We start from the raw sequence: 21,230 nt of genomic DNA on the forward strand, positions 1-21,230 counted from the left end.
CTACAGTGCCACCACGTGTTGTAAAAGCTGAGAGACAATAAGTTGTTTCTTCAAATATTTCTCTCTAAAAACAAAAAAATGAACCAAATTTACCACCTTCTAAATAAAGTCAAATCTAGGACTTCAAATCTAATAATTAGAAACAGAAAAAAATGCAAACTGAAATATTAAGAAGGAATATACGACGCCGCTGCCGCTGTCCATTGTACTGAAGTGATTTTTCTTTTTTAAAACAAAATAGGCTACAGTTAAGCCATGAAACAAACAAAACCAACAAACAGAGAGCAGCATGGTATCAAAAGGTAATTGTCACAACATACAAAAATCTTTAAGTAAGCTAAAATTTAAAAAAAAAAATAAAATAAATAAATAAAAATAATTAAAAAAAAAAAAAAAAAAAAAAAAACTTCCATAAATAGGGTATGCTGTCTCCGGCGTACAAAAGCAAAGCAAATTCTATCATGAAATGTCAAAGCTGTAAAGCGATATAGGAATACAAATACAAATACGCCACAGTCACGAGATGCTGAAATAACTTACAAAACTAAAATGTATCATCTTAACAAGTTAGCGGAAATATCACTTTTTCAACAGGAATATACGACGTCACTGCCGCTGTCCGTGGTACTGCAGTGATTTTACTTTTTAGTTACAAAATAAGATATAGTTAGGCCATAAAACAAACAAAGTCAACAAACAGCAGCATGGTATCAAAATGTAAATGTTCCCAAAATAAAACAAAACAAAACAAAAAAAAACTTTTATTAATATGCGTGGTCTTCCAGTGTATAAAAGCAAAGTCACTAAGTAAAAACACAGCAAATCAGACTCTTTTGATTAAATCCCAGAGCTGTACATTGATAGTAATACAAATACGCCAGAGTCAGAAGATGGTGAAATAACCTACAAAAATGCATCATCTTAACAAGATTAAAATTAGTGAAAATATTATTTTTTCCACCTTGCCACATCATCCAGTATTTTACTTTTTAACTTGAGTTTTGGTTATTCTGTTTGTTATAAGTATATAAACGGAAAAAAGAAAACTAAACATAAACATCGTCGCTTACAATTTTACTAAGTCAAATACAGTAGAAGTGAACTAAAATTCAGTGTCTTACCTTCCCAGTAGTAGGAAGAGTTTGTGTGCGCGTAAAAGTATCGTCTCCATTAATGCTGATCAGTTCTGCGTCTGCTGGAGGAAACGGCGAGGGGAAAACGACTACATCACTCTTTATTGTGTCTGAACTAAAACACACGTCGTACTGTTGTGTGGATTTAGAGAAGGACCAGCTGCCGTCTGGATGTGTGCTGATCACTGGAGCGCTGTACCTGCTGAAACTGCCGTCTGTCCTGTAGCATTTAGCTGCTATTAAACCCACGAGACTCAGTAAAAAGATGACTGATACTGAGACAATAGCGATGAGCAGATACAGATTCAGATCTGAAAAACTCTCCTCTTTAACAGGAACTTCTCTGAATGATGTCTTTATGTCATCCAGACTCTCGACAACCACAACATCCATGGACGTAGTCGCTGAGAGTGATGGCTCTCCATTATCAGACACTGTGATCAGAAGTGGATGCGTTTTTAAGTCATTGTCACTCATTCGTCTCTTAGTCCTTATTTCTCCAGTGCTGCTTCCAATGCGGAAGAGATTCGTTCCTTTGGGTTCAGTTAGATGATAAGACAGAAGTGCGTTATATCCAGAGTCAGCATCAACAGCTCTGATCTTGGCTACAAAGTATCCCGCTTCAGCAGAGAAGGGAATGTTCTCGCTATTAACTGATCCAGGTTCAGAATAAGGCGGTAAAATAACCGGACTGTTGTCATTCTCATCCAGAATAAACACATTTACAGTCGCATTACTGCTCAGAGGAGGAACACCAGAGTCTGTTGCCATAACTTGAAACTGAAATCGTCTTGTTTCTTCGTGATTAAATGATTGCAAACTGAATATTTCTCCACTTAAAGAGTTTATATTTATCAGTGTTGTTATAGGAACACTGGAGCTGGAACTGTCTAACAGTGAATATGAAAGTTCTGCGTTCTCACCAGTGTCTAAATCATCAGCTGACACTTTTGTCACGAGACCTCCAGCTTGACCATTCTCACTTAGAAAAGCGTTAATAACGGGAGCTGGGAAATGTGGAGCATTGTCATTAACATCAGAGATATGTACAGAAATAACAGTGCTGCTAGAAAGAGACGGAGTTCCTTCATCTGCAGCTGTAATTGTGATGTTATACAGAGAAACAGTTTCTCTGTCCAGAGATCCGTCTACCACTAGAGAATAATGATTGTTATATGACGTCTCCAGTTTGAAAGGAAACGAGCCTTTCAGAGCACAGTGTACAATGCCATTTTTACCTCCATCTTTATCAGATACTGTGACTAAAGCAACTGCAGTTCCCGGTTTTGCATCTTCTTTCACGTTTTCCAACAGAGGAGTCGTAATAATCTCTGGCGCGTTGTCATTCTCGTCCACAACTTCTATTAAAACTTTACAGTGTGTGCTTTTAGGAGGAACGCCTTTATCTCTCGCCTGAACACGCAGTTCAATTGCAGGATGTTCCTCGTAATCAATTTGACCTTGAGCAACAATTTCCCCTGAGTTAGAATTTATTGCAAACCGGTTCAATTCATCGGTATTTCCATGTCCAAGAAATGAATACTGTATTTCGCTATTGATACCCTCATCCAAGTCACTAGCAGAAACAGTAATAAGTTTGGTTCCAACTGCTGTGTTTTCCTTCATTTTAACTTTGTACAAAGGTTTGTTGAAAATAGGTTTATTGTCATTTATATCTATGACGTCAACAACAATACTCAATGTTCCAGATTTAGGAGGTTTTCCTCCATCAATAGCAGTAAGTACTAAATGAATAACAGCTTGTTTCTCTCGATCTAAAGCTTTCTGTAGTACTAGCTCAGCTAACATACTCTGTTGCCCGCTATGAATATCTAAAGAAAAATACTCATTTGAACTGAGTTTGTAGTCTTTCAGAGAATTATTGCCAACGTCTGGATCTTTTGCAATAGGAAGAGGAAATCTGTCCCCCTCATTTGCATTCTCTGTGACACTGACAACATAAGTGCTGCCTGGAAAAAATGGAGCATTGTCGTTCACATCCACAATTATAATTTCAAGCCGGTAAAGTCCGTGAGGATTTTGAGCAAGAGCCTCTAAGTTCAGCGCACATTTCTGATTACTGCCACACAACTCCTCACGATCAATCCGGTCTTTAACAAACAGCGAGCCCGTTTTCACATTTACATCAAAATATTTTGCATTTGATCCAGGCATAATCTGAAACATGCGCGATTCTAGTTCCTGAGCACTGATCTTCAGGTCTTTTGCTATATTCCCGATCACAGTTCCTTTATTTACCTCCTCGGAGACGGAATAGACAATCTGGCCAAGTGAAGATTCCCATACAGACAGAAATACAACGACCCAGAAGCCATAAGATTCTGTAACATCCATGATTGTGCAGCAAAATGTCCTGCGATTATTTAGTGTAAAAACGATTAAAACACCTAAACAGACCTCTCTCGATACAATCCGACATCAAGACGCTGAAGCTACTATAAGCCTCAGTTATTTATTTACACCCCTTTAACGCATTTCCTCTGGTTCTGATGCTGTAAAGGAGGAGCTCAAGTTACTCTCAAAGTTGTGGTCTACAGTGCCACCACGTGTTGCAAAAGTGAAGAGACAACCAGATGTTACTTCATATATTTTCTCTAAAACAAAGAGTGAACCAAACTTATCACCTAAAAAAGTCACATATAGGCCTTCGAAACTACGCAATCATTAGGAAGCAGAAAAAAATGCAAATGGGAATACTGAGAAGGAATATACGGCGCCGCTGCCGCTGTCCATTGTACTGAAGTGATTTTTCTTTTTAAAAACAAAATAGGCTACAGTTAAGCCATGAAACAAAGTGTATCATCTAAAGAACTTCGTGGAAATATAACTTTTTCAATAGGTTTATTTGACGTCACTGCCGCTGTCCGTGGTACTGAGGTGATTTTGCTTTTTAAATACAAAATAAGCTATAGTTAGGCCATGAAACAAAGTCAACAAACAGCAGCATGGTATCAAAATGTAATTGTTCCCAAAACAAAACAAAAAAACGTATATTAATGTATGCTGTCTTCCAGTGTACAAAAGCAGTCACTAAGAAAGTAGAAACACAGTACAAGCAAATCAGACTCTGTTGATGAAATCCCAGAGGTGTACATTGATAGTAATACATATACGCCTGAGTCACAAGATGCTGAAATAACTTATACAACTAAAATCCATCATCTTAACAACAAGTTTAAAATTTGTGGAAATATTATTTTTTTCCACTTTGCCACAGTATCCAGCATTTTACTTGTTAACTTGAGTTTGGGTTCTTCTATTTATTTTATGAATATATACACGTGGAAAAAGAAAACTAAACATAAACGTCGTCGTTACTTGTGTAAGTTAAGTACAGTAGAAGTGAACTAAAATTCAGTGTCTTACCTTCGCAGTAGTAGGTAGTATTCTTTTTTTACACCTTGCCACATCATCCAGTATTTTACTTTTTAACTTGAGTTTTGGTTATTCTGTTTATTTTATAAGTATATAAACGGAAAAAAAGAAAACTAAACATAAACGTCGTCGCTTACAATTTTACAAAGTCAAATACAGTAGAAGTGAACTAAAATTTAGTGTCTTACCTTCGCAGTAGTAGGAAGAGTTTGGGTGCGCGTAAAAGTATCTTCTCCATTAATGCTGATTAGTTCTGCGTCTGCTGGAGGAAACGGCGAGGGGAAAACGACCACATCACTCTTTATTGTGTCTGAACTAAAACACACGTCGTACTGTTGTGTGGATTTAGAGAAGGACCAGCTGCCGTCTGGATGTGTGCTGATCACTGGAGCGCTGTACCTGCTGAAACTGCCGTCTGTCCTGTAGCATTTAGCTGCTATTAAACCCACGAGACTCAGTAAAAAGATGACTGATACTGAGACAATAGCGATGAGCAGATACAGATTCAGATCTGAAAAACTCTCCTCTTTAACAGGAACTTCTCTGAATGATGTCTTTATGTCATTCAGACTCTCAACAACCACAACATCCATAGACATAGTCGCTGAGAGTGATGGCTCTCCATTATCAGACACTGTGATCAGAAGTGGGTGAGTTTTTAAGTCATTGTCACTCATTCGTCTCTTCGTCCTTATTTCTCCAGTGCTGCTTCCAATGCGGAAGAGATTCGTTCCTTTGGGTTCAGTTAGATGATAAGACAGAAGTGCGTTATATCCAGAGTCAGCATCAACAGCTCTGATCTTGGCTACAAAGTATCCCGCTTCAGCAGAGTAGGGAATGTTCTCACTATTAACTGATCCAGGTTCAGAATAAGGCGGTAAAATAACCGGACTGTTGTCATTCTCATCCAGAATAAACACATTTACAGTCGCGTTACTGCTCAGAGGAGGAACACCAGAGTCTGTTGCCATAACTTGAAACTGAAATAGTCTCGTTTCTTCGTGATTAAATGATTGCAAACTGAATATTTCGCCACTTAAAGAGTTTATATTTATCAGTGTTGTTATAGGAACACTGGAGCTGGAACTGTCTAACAGTGAATATGAAAGTTCTGCGTTCTCACCAGTGTCTAAATCATCAGCTGACAATTTTGTCACGAGACCTCCAGCTTGACCATTCTCACTTAGAAAAGCATTAATAACGAGAGCTGGGAAATGTGGAGCATCGTCATTAACATCAGAGATATGTACAGTTATAACAGTGCTGCTAGAAAGAGACGGAGTTCCTTCATCTGCAGCTGTAATTGTGATGTTATACAGAGAAACACTCTCTCTGTCCAGAGGTCCGTCTACCACTAGAGAATAATGATTGTTATATGACGTCTCTAGTTTGAAAGGAAACGAGCCTTTTAGTGCACAGTGTACAATGCCATTTTTACCTCCATCTTTATCAGATACTGTGACTAAAGCAACTGCAGTTCCCGGTTTTGCGTCTTCTTTCACACTTTGCATAAGAGGAGTCACAATTATTTCGGGCGCGTTGTCATTCTCGTCCACAATTTCTATTAAAACTTTACAGTGTGTACTTTTAGGAGGAACGCCTTTATCTCTCGCCTGAACACGCAGTTCAATTGCAGGGTGTTCCTCGTAATCAATTTGACCTTGAACAACAATTTCCCCAGAGTTAGAATTTATGCTAAAGAAGTTTGTTTCATCAGTATTTCCATGAAATGAATACTGAATTTCACTATTTATGCCCTCATCCAAATCACTGGCAGAAACAGGGATTACTTTGGTTCCAACTGGTGCGTTTTCCTTCACTTTAACTTTATACAAAGGTTTGCTGAAAATAGGTTTATTATCGTTGACATCTATAACGTCAACAACAATACTCAATGTTCCAGATTTGGGAGGTTTTCCTCCATCAGTGGCGGTGAGTATTAAGTGAATAACGGCTTGTTTCTCTCTGTCTAAAGCTTTCTGTAGTACTAATTCAGCAGACAAACTCTTTTGCCCGCTATGAACATCTAAAGAAAAATATTCATTTGATCTGAGTTTGTAGTCTTTCAGAGAATTACTGCCAACATCTGAATCTTTTGCATTGGGCAAAGGAAATCTATCCCCAATATTTGCATCCTCCGTAACATTGAGAATATAGGTGCTGTCAGGAAAAAATGGAGCATTGTCGTTCACATCCACAATTATAATTTCAAGCCGGTAAAGTCTGTGAGGGTTTTGAGCAAGAGCCTCTAAATTCAACGCACATTTCTGATTACTGCCACACAACTCCTCACGATCGATCCGGTCTTTGACAAGCAGCGAGCCCGTTTTCACATTCACATCAAAATACTTTGCATTTGATCCAGGCATAATCTGAAACATACGTGATTCTAGTTCCTGAGCACTGATCTTCAGGTCTTTTGCTATATTCCCGATCACAGTTCCTTTATTTACCTCCTCGGAGACGGAATAGACAATCTGGCCAAGCGAAGATTCCCATAAAGACAGAAATAAAACGATCCAGAAGCCGTAAGACTCTGTAACATCCATGATCGTGCAGCAAAATGTCCTGTGATTATTTAGTGTAAAAACGATTAAAACAGCTGAACAGACCTCTCTCCAAACAATCCGACATCAAGACGCTAAAGCTAATATAAGCCTTGGTTAGATATTGACACCCCTTTAACGCATTTCCTCTGGTTCTGATGTTGTAAAGGAGGAGCCCAGATAACTCTCAAAATCATGGTCTGCAGTGCCACCACATGTTGTAGAAGTGGAAAGACCAAGTTGTTACTTCATATACATAAAAGAAAAAGTAAACTAAAAGTGTCACCACGCTCATTCAGTAAAATCGAAACATTCGTGTCAACTCAATCATTACGAAACAACAACACCGCTGAGAACGAAAGTACGTCACTGCCGCTGTCCGTGGTACTGAAGTGATTTTGCTTTTTAAATACAAAATGGGCTATAGGTAAGCCATGAAACAAACAAATTCAGCAAACAAACAGCAGCATGGTCACACACACACACACACACACACACAAAAAACGGTGTATTAATATACGCTGTCTTCCAGTGTACAAAAGCAAAATCACTGAGAAAGCAGAAATGTAGTACAAGCAAATCGAACTCCACTGATAAAATCCCAAAGCTGTACAGTGATAGTAATACAAATATGCCAGAGTCACGAGATGCTGAAATAACTTACAAAACTAAAATGTATCATCTTAACAAGTTTAAAAATCGTGAAAATATAACTCTCTCCACTTTGCCACAGCATCCAGTATTTTACGTGTTAACTTGAGTTTTACCTTTAGTGTCTTACCTTTTCAGTGGTAGGAAGAGTTTGGATGCGTGTAAAAGTATCTTCTCCATTAATGCTGATCAGTTCTGCGTCTGCTGGTGGAAATGGCGAGGGGAAAACGACTACATCACTCTTTATTGTGTCTGAACTAAAACACACGTCGTACTGTTGTGTGGATTTAGAGAAGGACCAGCTGCCGTCTGGATGTGTGCTGATCACTGGAGCGCTGTACCTGCTGAAACTGCCGTCTGTCCTGTAGCATTTAGCTGCTATCAAACCCACGAGACTCAGTAAAAAGATGACTGATACTGAGACAATAGCGATGAGCAGATACAGATTCAAATCTGAAAAACTTTCTTCTTTAACAGGAACTTCTCTGAATGATGTCTTTATGTCATCCAAACTCTCAACAACCACAACATCCATGGACGTAGTCGCTGAGAGTGATGGCTCTCCATTATCAGACACTGTGATCAGAAGTGGGTGAGTTTTTAAGTCATTGTCACTCATTCGTCTCTTAGTCCTTATTTCTCCAGTGCTGCTTCCAATGCGGAAGAGATTCGTTCCTTTGGGTTCAGTTAGATGATAAGACAGAAGTGCGTTATATCCAGAGTCAGCATCAACAGCTCTGATCTTGGCTACAAAGTATCCCGCTTCAGCAGAGTAGGGAATGTTCTCACTATTAACTGATCCAGGTTCAGAATAAGGCGGTAAAATAACCGGACTGTTGTCATTCTCATCAGTTATAAAAACATTTATTGTTAAGTTACTGCTTAGTGATGGAACACCTGAGTCTGTGGCCTGAACTTCAAACTGAAATGATTTAAGATCTTCGTAGTTGAATGATTGTTTACTGTATAAGTCTCCACTCTCACTATTTATGTCAATCATAGAGACCATGGGAATGACAGTTTTGTCTCTGCTAATTATAGTATAGGAAATATAAGCATTCTCGTTACTGTCTGGATCCTGAGCAGTCACTGTCGCTATAATGGCACCTGCTGGACTGTTTTCCTTTAAATATACGTTCATTAGAGCTTCTGGAAAGCGTGGCGCGTTGTCATTCACATCAGATACGTGAACTGTGATAACACTGGTACTAGAGAGTGAAGGGGACCCTTCATCTGAAGCTATTATTGTGATATTATAATTTGCAATTTCTTCTCTGTCCAGTGCTCCATCTACAACTAAAGAGTAGTAGTTTTTATACGAGGACTCGATTTTAAACGGCACCTGGCCTACAATATTGCAGTGCACTATTCCATTTTTACCTCCGTCTTTATCGGAGATTGTAATTAGAGCCACAGCGGTTCCGACTTTTGAATCCTCTTTAATAGTACTCGCCAAAGACGTCACCATCAGCTCTGGTGGGTTGTCATTCACATCAACAACTTCAACTAACACTTTACACTGTGAGCTCTTAGGAGGGTGGCCTTTATCTTTGGCTACCACCCTCAATTCCACAGCAGCATTTTCTTCATAATCAATATTACCTTTTACAGTTATAAGTCCGCTGTCGGGGTTAATTGAAAATAAATCTGATGCTTTGCTAGTTCCTTGTTTAACTATAGAAAATGTTATATCACTATTTATTCCCTCATCTAAATCTGAAGCGGAAAGGGAGATGATTTCGGATCCCAAAGCAATATTTTCGTTCACTTTAACTTTGTAAAGAGATTTGCTAAAAACTGGAGAGTTGTCGTTAAAATCCAAAACATTGACGATTATGTCTAATGTTCCAGACAACGCAGGTTTCCCTCCATCAACTGCAGTAAGTGTTAGATGAATGACAGGCTGTTTTTCTCGATCTAAAGCTTTAACCAGAATCAGTTCGACAGTGACACTCTGTTCTATGTTCTGCACATCCAGAGAAAAGTGCTCGTTGGGACTAAGCTTGTAGGTTTTAACCGCATTGCTGCCCGAATCCGGATCTTCAGCTAAAGGAAGAGAAAATTTCTCTCCAGGAGAGGAGACTTCTGTTATATTCAGTATCTGACTGATAATCGGAAACGATGGCGCGTTATCGTTGATGTCAATTATATTTATTTCTATTCTATACAGGCTCAATGGATTATGGGCCATTGCTTCTAAAAGCATCGTGCATTTCTGATCATTAGAACAGAGCGATTCGCGATCAATTCGAATATTTACAAACAGAGTCCCAGTCTTTAAATTCACCCCAAAATACCTTTTGTTGGTTCCATATACAATCTGAAACATACGAGGTTCCAGTTCCTGCACATTGATGTGAAGATCTTTTGCTATGTTTCCTACAACGGTTCCCACATTCACTTCCTCCGAGACGGAATATGCAATCTGACCGGAAGATAAAGTCCAACAATACGACAGCAGAATCGCAGTCCATATAGATCCAACATATTGATTCATCTCTGCTTAAACCCAACGATTCAAGATCTAAACGAAACAAATAAACACTGAAATAAAACAAACAAAGCCAGCTCGAACGTGGTTCACTACACAACCGCAGAAGACACCGCTGATTTGAGAAGGTTAGGATTGGTGCTTTGGAAGGAGGAGACATACAAATAAGCGAGTAATTATGGTCTTGCAAAATTTTCACGGTTAACAGCGGCTCCAGGTGGTTTCTAATGGAATAGCAGTGCACTATTATTGTTGCTCCAGGACTGCTTCAAGTATGAAAAGAAAATAGAAACTATGTAAATCGTATTTTTTTAAAAACGCACTTCCACGACATAATAGAATAGAGAGGCAAAAAACGACTTGTGTGATGAGATTATCTTAAAAATCAGGTGAACAGTCTACTATCAGTTTCCACAATGAACATCTATAACATAATCAAGTGCAAACATTTTGCAAGCAATGAAATAAATAAATCAACAAATTCGTAAAACAGTGAATCTTATCTCAGTATGTTCTTATTTAAATCACTAATAAAAAAACAGTGAAGATAATAATTTCAGCTGTGTAAGAAAATATATACACAATGACCACAACTGTCGCTGTCCAGTGGAAAGTTCTGAAATTTAAACAAGGAACTCTGTTTCAGGAAATATTTTAAGAAAAGAACAAAAATACGAAAGAAGAAGTATTTGACGTTATGATAACTTTTATGAACTACTTTTAACTGCAAAAATAATAATTATACTACTAATAATACTAAAATAAAATACATAAAAACGAAAACATCTGTCCCACATTTCACATTCAATCCTGATGACCAGATGATTGTCACGTTGAAAGATATAAAATAAAATAACACCCATAAAACTGTGACACTCAGGACGTTACTTATTTGGAATCATTTACCAATGAGTAAAATAAATACCATTCCATTTAGTACGTTTTAACAAATATTTTGCAGACTGCATTTCTCAAAACCATTCAGCAATTTGGTTCTGAATTCTGTTGTCATTCTTTTTGTTGCGCACACAAATCATGATTTTAAGCTATATTTAGACCTAAATTTGTATGAAATGTGAGTACAAACTAAATAAAAAATGAAAGGACTATAAAACAGCTCCAATTTACCCTAAGGTTAATAATCATTTTCAAAAGAGGAGTACCTACTATATATACGCAATTTAAAGGGTTTACACACACACACACACACACACACACATATATATATATATATATATATACATATAGTTATATATAGTTATATATATATATATATATATATATATATATATATATATATATATATATATATATATATATATATATATAGTTGGTGGATATTGCACATAATATTCCTTAAAAAAAAAAAAAAACACAATGAGTTATTTGCACCAAATAAATGATGAGAAATCATGATTTTTCACTTTCTATACATAAAATACACAGCGTTATGGACACATGATGAAAATTATATGTAATGACAGCTAAACAACTTCTTAAAGCTTGAATAATTGTTTTAAAAAAAATAATAATATTTAAAAAGAAATCACCAGTGCCTTACCTTCTCTGAGGTAGGAAGAGTTTGAGTACGCGTAAAAGTATCTCCACTATTAATGCTGATCAGCTCCGCGTCTGCTGGTGGAAATGGCGAGGGGAAAACGACTACATCACTCTTTATAGTGTCTGAACTAAAACACACGTCGTACTGTTGTGTGGATTTAGAGAAGGACCAGCTGCCGTCTGGATGTGTGCTGATCACTGGAGCGCTGTACCTGCTGAAACTGCCGTCTGTCCTGTAGCATTTAGCTGCTATCAAACCCACAAGACTCAGTAAAAAGATGACTGATACTGAGACAATAGCGATGAGCAGATACAGATTCAAATCTGAAAAACTTTCCTCTTTAACAGGAACTTCTCTGAATGATGTCTTTATGTCATCCAAACTCTCAACAACCACAACATCCATGGACGTAGTCGCTGAGAGTGATGGCTCTCCATTATCAGACACTGTGATCAGAAGTGGATGCGTTTTTAAGTCATTGTCACTCATTCGTCTCTTAGTCCTTATTTCTCCAGTGCTGCTTCCAATGCGGAAGAGATTCGTTCCTTTGGGTTCAGTTAGATGATAAGACAGAAGTGCGTTATATCCAGAGTCAGCATCAACAGCTCTGATCTTGGCTACAAAGTATCCCGCTTCAGCAGAGTAGGGAATGTTCTCACTATTAACTGATCCAGGTTCAGAATAAGGGGGTAAAATAACCGGACTGTTGTCATTCTCATCCAGAATAAACACATTTATAGTGGCATTACTGCTCAGAGGAGGAACGCCGGAGTCTGTTGCCTGAACATAGAACTGCAAGGATTTTACCTGCTCATAGTTGAAAGTCTGCATGCTGTAAATTTCACCAGTCACAGAGTTTATGCTGATTGCCGTCGATAAAGGGACACTGGGATTAGCGAGTAATGAATACGTTACCTGAGCGTTTTCTCCATAGTCATAATCTTGTGCAGAAACAGTGGCTATCTGACCACCAGCTGGACTATTTTCTTTCACATAAACATTAATAGCTGAATCTTGAAATCGAGGGGTATTGTCATTCACATCAGAAATATGAATTGCTATAACTCTGGTTTTCGATAGAGGTGGAGTTCCTTCATCTGTAGCCGTAATTGAAATATTATACAATGCAGTTTCTTCTCTGTCAAGAGTCTCGCTTAAAACAAGCGAATAGTATTTCCCCTGTGTGGTTTGTAATATAAAAGGAGAGTTTTGCGGAATAGAACAATGCACCTTTCCATTTTTACCTCCATCCTTGTCTTGGACCGTGATAAAGGCTATTACAGTGCCTTGTTTTGCATCTTCACTTACATTATCCAGCAGTGATGAAAGTGTAATGTCAGGTGCATTATCGTTGATGTCAAGTATTTCCACAAGGACTTTGCAGTGAGATGCAAACGGAGTGTGGCCTCTATCCCAGGCCTCCACACGGATCTCGTAAGCGCTGATGTCCTCATAATCCAAAGTGCCAATAACTGTTATTTCCCCCGTGGTGTTGTTGACCGCGAATTTATCTGCTATTCCCTTTTGGCCTTGTTTAAAATTATAAACGACTTCGCCGTTGAGACCCTCATCAGGATCAGTGGCATTAAGCTTTAGTATTGTAGTGCCAATAGGCGCGTTTTCTAAGACTTGAGTTTTGTACACAGTTTTCGAAAATACCGGTGCATTATCATTTGCGTCTAAAACATTAACAATAACACTCGTTGTGCCAGACCGTGAAGGTTTTCCTCCATCCAAAGCAGTTAAAACCAGCTTTATTTCTGACTGTCTTTCTCTATCCAATGCTTTTTGCAACACCAGCTCAGGAGAAGGACCACTTTCTGCATCTGTATTCACTTCTAGGCTAAAAAACGGATTGTTTGATACTTTATATGTGGTAATCGAGTTGCTTCCCACATCTGGATCTTCTGCGGTTAGCAAGGGGATTCTTGTTCCTGGTAATGTTACTTCAGATATACGTATAAACTGTGCTTTTTCTGCAAAATGAGGGGAGTTGTCGTTAATATCGGATATTTTTACTTCTATACTGTAAATATTCAAAGGATTATTAACAATGGCCTCCAAGCTTACTGTGCAAGCCTGAGCATTGGGGCACAGTTGTTCTCTGTCCATTGTCTCTTTAACATACAGGACGCCAGTTTTTAAATTCACCGCAAAATTATTCTTAGATGATGCTGAAACAATCCTCAGCCCGCGGGACTCCAAATCATCCACTTTTAGATTTAAATCCTTGGCTAGATTTCCAACAAATGTTCCCGGACTCACCTCCTCGGACACTGTATAAACAATCTGCCGCGACATCACATTCCCGGCTAGATAGGAGAGCAAGAATATAAGGATAATCCATACAAACGTAGCTTGGTTGAACGATGCCATCATTTCAATAATTAAGTAGTTGTGCACAAACAGCGATTTTGTGAAGGTTTATCCAAAGAGAAAAAAACGTTGCTGTCCTCAATCTCCTTTTCCAGTAGACAACAACATTTACCCCCAACATGCAGCTCTTCAGTGATCATATGTGTGTAAGGTGGAGCTCCACGGAATCAAGACTTTATTTTATTTGCTAGTGGATAGTGCCACCATATGGTCAAACTGTATAAGGAAACAAAAGTCTGCATTCTGTCTAGGAATACTGTATGTATTAATTATTCCACAATATATATTAATATAAATGTACTTTGTGTAAACCTAAATCATTTTATTTTCCCTGATTTATATTTGGACATTTTTTGTGTACTTTATAAACAATCATAAAAAAATAATGTTACAAAAGATTCAAAATGTTGAAAGAATATGTCTCTAAAATGTATTTAGAGAAATATATTTGAATTTATATGTTTTTGTCAGATTATTTTATCTTTCATAGGGCTTTTCTTGTAATACATTACATTTATTTTCTCTCGTTTACCTAAAACACTTTGAAGTGGTGGACTGATAAAATCACTTTTCCCCCCTTCTTCTTTTTCTTCATTAAAATTGTTTTTATTGTGGTTTTAAAAGTGGTTTTATTAGTATTTTTTTATGTAGTTTGAAATGTAATTTTAGTTAACTATTTATTTAGTTCTTAACATATTTATTAATACTTTGTAATACTTAAAATACTTAATACTTAAATACTTAAAAAAAATAATAATTAATTAATTAATAATACAATTCTCTAAAATATCTTTTCTGTACAACAGAAGAAACAACCAGCTTTTATAAATTATTATTATTATTATTATTATTATTAATAATAACACAATTCTCTAAAATATATTTTCTGTACAACAGAAGACACAACCAGCTTTTATAAATTAATAATAATAATAATAATAATAATAAAACTCTCTAAAATATATTTTCTGTACAACAGAAGAAACAACCAGCTTTTATAAATTATTATTATTATTATTAATAATAATAATAACACAATTCTCTAAAATATATTTTCTGTACAACAGAAGACATAACCAGCTTTTATAAATTAATAATAATAATAATAAAATTCTCTAAAATATCTTTTCTGTACAACAGAAGAAACAAAGCTTTGCTAAATAGCCCCGACTAGTGCCAGTGAGATGCATAACACTGCCAAAGAGATACTAACATTACACGTTTAAAAAGGCTGCAGAATTTCTTTTTTGCCTATGCAATGGTTATTAAACAAATTATAAATCATATGCTTGACGTTGAGGGCACCCAGTTATATATTTTAATACATTTTATTTATTCAGTAGTTGTTGAAAACATTATCATTATATTACTTGTATTATTGATGCTATCATTGTAATATATATATACATATATATATATATATATATATATATATATATATATATATATATATATAATATTACGTCTTAAAAATCACTTTTTATGTCTTTTTTTATGTATTTGCTGGCTATATATGCCTCAGCAATTAGGGGCTAATGTGTTGGAGCCACTTTGCATAATTTTTAATTTGTTTCTTTTGTCTATGTGATGTCATTACATCTGATTAATAATAATAATATTCAGCTGGAAGAGGACATTTTTTATTATTTTTCTGTAAATAAGGTTAGAGGTTATGACCTCTTTATCAGACAAGTTCTCTCTCTCTTTTATTTATTATTTATTTATTAGTGTAAAATTACTTCTCAGTGTATATTTTTTATTCCGACGTTGTGTTCTTGTACTCAGACACTAAAAGAGATAGTGTGAAAATGATATAATTGTTTACTAAACCGTTTGTGGACTGTGAAAAACATGCTTTTAAAAAATGTCTCTAAATCTTTCTTGTAGCTGCTTAACATACTGATGTTGCATGATCTTGGACTTCACACATTGGAATGGTTTCACAACATGGTTTAGGTGCTAAAAACGCAAACAGAACATTTTAAGATCTTGCTTTGTCATTTATAAAATGTCATTTTATAAAAGTGTTTGATCTAAGTGTATTAAATACCATCAATGAATATTTTATATAATCAATTTCAAATTTACAATGTTAAATTCATTACATTTAATGCAACATACTTGTGGTAATGGACAGCATGTAAGCATAAAACCATTAATAATTGAAAGCTCAATACAATATGGATCATAAATTTAATTTCTCCGTCACTTACTTGCTTAGTAGAGAGAAGCATTGTTAACTAAACACAGCTGGTCACACTTATATGATCTGTAGGGGAAAATTAAAAGGGAAAAATGTAATGATTGAGCAAACCAGCTACAATGCAAAGGTTAAATTTAAAAACATTTTAAGAAGGATATTAAGTACCTGCCTGAATGGCTGAGCCCCAGAAAATTAATAATATGGTGGGTTTGAAAGGATGTTTTGACAGTTACAGATTTAAAAGCAAAATGGTAGGAATAAAGAACCCTAAACTTTAACACAAAGAACAAATTTATAAACGATTCATCAGAACAATATGATTTTTGATAAAATTGTTGTACGTACTACACTGTAAAAAAACAATTTGTTGAGTCAACTTAAAATAATTTGTAACCTGGCTGCCTTTTAGGTTCAGTCAACTCAAAAAAAGTTTATTCAACTTGAACTGTTAAATTTTACTAAGTGACAACTTAGATATTTGAGTTGAATCAACTTAAAATTTAAGGCAGCTGGGTTACTTACCCATCTGTTAAGTTTAGCAAACACAAATATCTAAGTTGTTACTTAGTACAGCTTAACAATTCAAATTGACTAAATTTATTTTAGTTAACTGAACTTAAAATTTTAATGCAGCAGGGTAACAAATTATTTTAAGATGACTCAACAAATTGTGTTTTTTATTTTTTACAGTGTACCTCTGTGGAATATTGACTATTTACAATATATATATATATATATATATAGAATTTTACTGTTTTTAAGTTGCAAAGGAAAGTATTGTAGTGCTTTTTTACTTGGTCACATCACTTGACATTTTTGGAGTCATTAAATTTGACTACAACTATGAAAAATAAATGTTAAAAATGCAGTGATGGCAAACTTGATGTTGCATGTGTTTTCATTTGACACTTTGACCTCAACTTCCTCTTCTTATGGAACATAAAAAAGGAGAATAGAAAGTGGTGCATTTCACCTGAAGACACCAACAGTAAAACAACGATTATCATTTGTATGCATCAGATAGATCTGAGAATATTTACGACAGCATGAACTCTACTGAACCACAAGCAATGGAAAAAGAAGATGAAGAAGAGATGGTGATCTATGCTAATGCAGATGAGATATTTAATGAAGATCGCAGAACAGGGGTGGAGGACTCAGATACAGATACAGACTCATTATGTTAATAAACACTAGCACAAAGAAAAAAAATTTCAGAGCTATAAACAAAGATTTCAAAATATTTCTTTCAGGTCTGTCATTTTTAGGAAGTGTGAGGAGCAGAATGTATGGAGGAGCTGCAGTGTGTGTTCTGCTGTTGTGTGTTCTGGTGACTGTCATCATAGTGCAACGCGTCCAGCTTCACTACTGTCAAACTGTGACCAAGAACTTTGGAGATGAGAGAGAACAGTTTCAAAACATGTCTACAGACCTCGAGAAAGAGAGAAACCAGTTACAAAAAGAGAAAACAGACCTTATAAACGAGAGAGACCAGTTACAAAAAGAGAAAACAGACTTTATAAACGAGAGAGACCAGTTACAAAAAGAGAAAACAGACCTTATAAACGAGAGAGACCAGTTACAAAACAATTATACAAACCTAATGACAGAGATAAACCAGTTACAAAACGAGAATACAGACCTCATAAACCACACACTAAATGAGACTAAAAATAATGTAACTCTTTAATTAAGAGAAATCAAGATTGCCAACCTCATGGAAGAGTTAAAACTACCCAAGATGACCGAGGGTATCTCATTGACTTATAAGAAGCCATAAATTGTTCATTATTAACCAATAATAATTTTCACAATCAGTATGATATCATGAAGTCACACAGAAAGCAACAATGAAAATCTAATTCTGATCTGTCGGTTCAGGTTATGGAGGTCTGATGAGTTCAAAAACCTTTTCTGCCTAATAACTCATTACATGAAATCTATGTTTATTTGGAACAATTAAATCATCCATAAAGGACATTGTATCTGAAATATAATAGACTGTATATGTGATGTGTCTTTTAATACTTTGTTTTTGTATGTTTAAAAGTACTTTTTAAGTACTTTATAATGCTGTTTTTCTCATTAAATGAAGTGATGAACTCACACTTGTCTCAAACTTGTCACCCAAGCAGAACAAATAAACAAAGTGAAATAAGCGATTTCAAGTAAAATATATAATGAATTATTTTACGTTAAGTAAAATCAGCTAAACATGTATTTTATGTGCATGAGGACAGACACTTAGCCGTTACAAGCTTCAAACTAATTTGTTCAAGATCATGCTGTAAAAATAAATGGTTGAGAAACTTTAAAAATCTAAAGCAAATTAATGTGTTTAGACTGAGAACCATTCTCTCAACTATTGTCCTAATAATTGTACTAAGCAGCTACTTTTTAATTCAGTGTGAATTTATTTGTTGACTAAATCCAAAATGCCTCATTCAGCCCATACATTTTTCAGGACAACAACAGATGTCTTGTTCAGCAAATTTTAATTTAGTAACAATAAATTAATTAGAATAACTGATTGGAAACTATCATCTTTGTAAAAAAAAAAAATCATTGTACAAAGCAAAGATTATATAATATATAATTTTGGTTGAACATACTAACAATCAACAAATGTAAAAAGATGAGCTCTTTACAACTCAACAAATAATCACAACAAATTAACATCAAAAGTTTAAATGAAGTCAGCAATGGCAAAACGCGATCCCTATATAGCACTAACCACATAATCTACCTGTATTTGTCTAGTTGGGACAACATTTGGGGGGATTCCATTGGTCAGACATTTTTTCGATGTTCATTTTTATTTGTTTAGCTCTGTCTCAGTGAGAATCCAGTCATAACCATATCAAAATGACAAATAACTGAGAGTATAAACTAGCAAAACCAACAGCTAAAGAAGTAAACACACAAATGCATGGAACTCATGTCGACTTGCAACAAATTACAACATGCAGTGTTAAAAGGGTCATCGGATGCGAAGTTGAGAATTTTTAACCAAAGCATGTTATAGACTTTCATTAAGACCCTAAAGAGTCATATCAGCTTGTGGAAAATGGGTATCCAATGACCCCTTTAAATTCTTTACATTTACAACAACTTATTTGTTAAATAATAGTAATAAAGTTTCACAGAAGAAAGAACATCCAGCACTGTTACATATAAAAGACCAGAGATTACAGTGCATCCGAAAAGTATTCCCAACACAACACTTTTTCCACATTTTATCATGTTACAGCCTTATTCCAAAATGAATTAAATTTGTTATTCTCCTGAAAATGCTACAAACAATATCCCATAGTGACAACGTGAAAGAAGATGTTTCGAAATCTTTGCAAATTTATAACAAATAATAATAATAAAATAAATAAATCACATGTACATAAGTATTCACAGCCTTTCAACTTTGTTGAAGCACCTTTGGCATCAATTACAGCCTCAAGTCTTATCGAGTAAAAAGCCGTGAGCTTGGCACACCTATTTTTGGGCAGTTTCTCCCATTCTTCTTTGCAGGACCTCTCAAGCTCCATCAGGTTGGATGGGAAGCATCAGTGCACAGCCATTTTCAGATCTCCCCAGAGACGGTTCAAGTCTGGGCTCTTGCTGGGCCATTCAAGAAAATTTACAGAGTTGTCCCATAGCCACTCATTTGTTATCTTGGCTGTGTGCTTAGGGTCGTTGTCCTGTTAAAAGATGAACCGTCACCCCAATCTGAGGTCTAGAGTGCTCTGGAGCAGGTTTTTATCAAGGATGTCACTGTATATTGCTGCATTCATCTTTACCTCGATCCTGACTAGTCTTTCAAGCCTGCATTTATTTGAGCAAAATCAGTAATATTGTGAAATATTTGTATTATTCAAAATAGCTGCTTTCTATTTGAATATATTTTAAAATGTAATTTATTCCTGTGATCATTCTAATATGCTGATTTGCTGTTCAATAAACATTATTATTATTATTATTATTAATAATAATAATAATTATTATTATTATTATTATCAATATTTAAAACACTTGAGTAATTTTTTTCAGGAATCTTTAAAGAAGAGAAAGTTCCAAATAGCAGCATTTATCTGAAAAATGCATTTTAAAATATATTCAAATAGAAAACAGTTATTTTAAATAGTGACAATATTTCAGAATGTTACTGTTTTTGCTGTGCTTTGGACACTTCTATGACGTTTTGGAGCTTTATGGGGTATTATATTATTCACGAAGAAAAACACAAAGCAAAGAATAGTTAATTTCATGTCTATTACTTTTAGGAAGTGACTTTACGTGTTACAGCTAAAGCGTGCCTGTGGTCAGATACTGTGAGACAGAACTGCAAAGTGCAAACTGCACTGTCAGGCTATGCGTGCTAAATAGCACCTACTAGTGGCAGAAATACGTATAACACAAATGCATGCATTACACAGTATCAGCAGAATTTCCTCCCATTCAAACCATATCAGGTGTGTAATACACACATACAAACTGTAGAAGCACTCTTAAAAACACATAAATAGACGGCTTATTAAAATTGTTTTAAAACATTAAGTATATTTAACTATCCCTTTAGTTAGAAGTTTAATGCAATATCTACTGGAGATTGATGCAAAAATACATGTGAATCCGCATGTGTGTTTCTAAAAGAAAGAGGTAAAGCAAGATGAATAGGCAGACATTATTTGTTAGGGAGGTTAGAAAAGGTGTGCTTCTCAAAATCTGAAGAGATGGAGGTGTTGTCATGGCGACTGTTTCTATGGAGACAGTGCTGCCTAGGTCAGCACCAATGAAGCAGTGTATTTTGTCATTATGCAACATATATCCTTACACACACTCTCCCAATACAGAACAGCAGAAATATATTGTAAAAGCT

The 21,230-nt window shown here is 35.6% G+C and overlaps 1 protein-coding gene across 6 annotated transcripts in view; it reads right to left on the bottom strand.

Annotated features, from left to right (window-relative positions):
- The window catches only part of LOC127171680 (protocadherin alpha-C2), a 95,811-nt gene extending 81,550 nt beyond the window's left edge, over positions 1-14,261 (bottom strand). The window contains exons 1-2 of one of the 6 annotated variants that reach the window (XM_051120482.1): positions 5,692-7,175; positions 1,122-2,095 (exon numbers count right to left, since the gene is read on the bottom strand). In XM_051120482.1, coding sequence (XP_050976439.1) covers positions 1,122-2,095; positions 5,692-7,078 — 2,361 coding nt within the window. In that variant the 5' untranslated portion in view covers positions 7,079-7,175. Of the gene's footprint in view, positions 1-1,121; positions 3,593-4,717; positions 7,176-7,856; positions 10,353-11,778 lie in introns of those variants that run through there. The other 5 variants (XM_051120467.1, XM_051120468.1, XM_051120478.1 and 2 more) reach the window with 5 other exon arrangements.
- Between the last annotated feature and the right edge of the window lie 6,969 nt (positions 14,262-21,230).

This window comes from Labeo rohita, chromosome 10 (assembly GCF_022985175.1).
Source record: "Labeo rohita strain BAU-BD-2019 chromosome 10, IGBB_LRoh.1.0, whole genome shotgun sequence".
In the NCBI taxonomy this organism is placed as follows: Eukaryota; Metazoa; Chordata; class Actinopteri; order Cypriniformes; family Cyprinidae; genus Labeo; species Labeo rohita.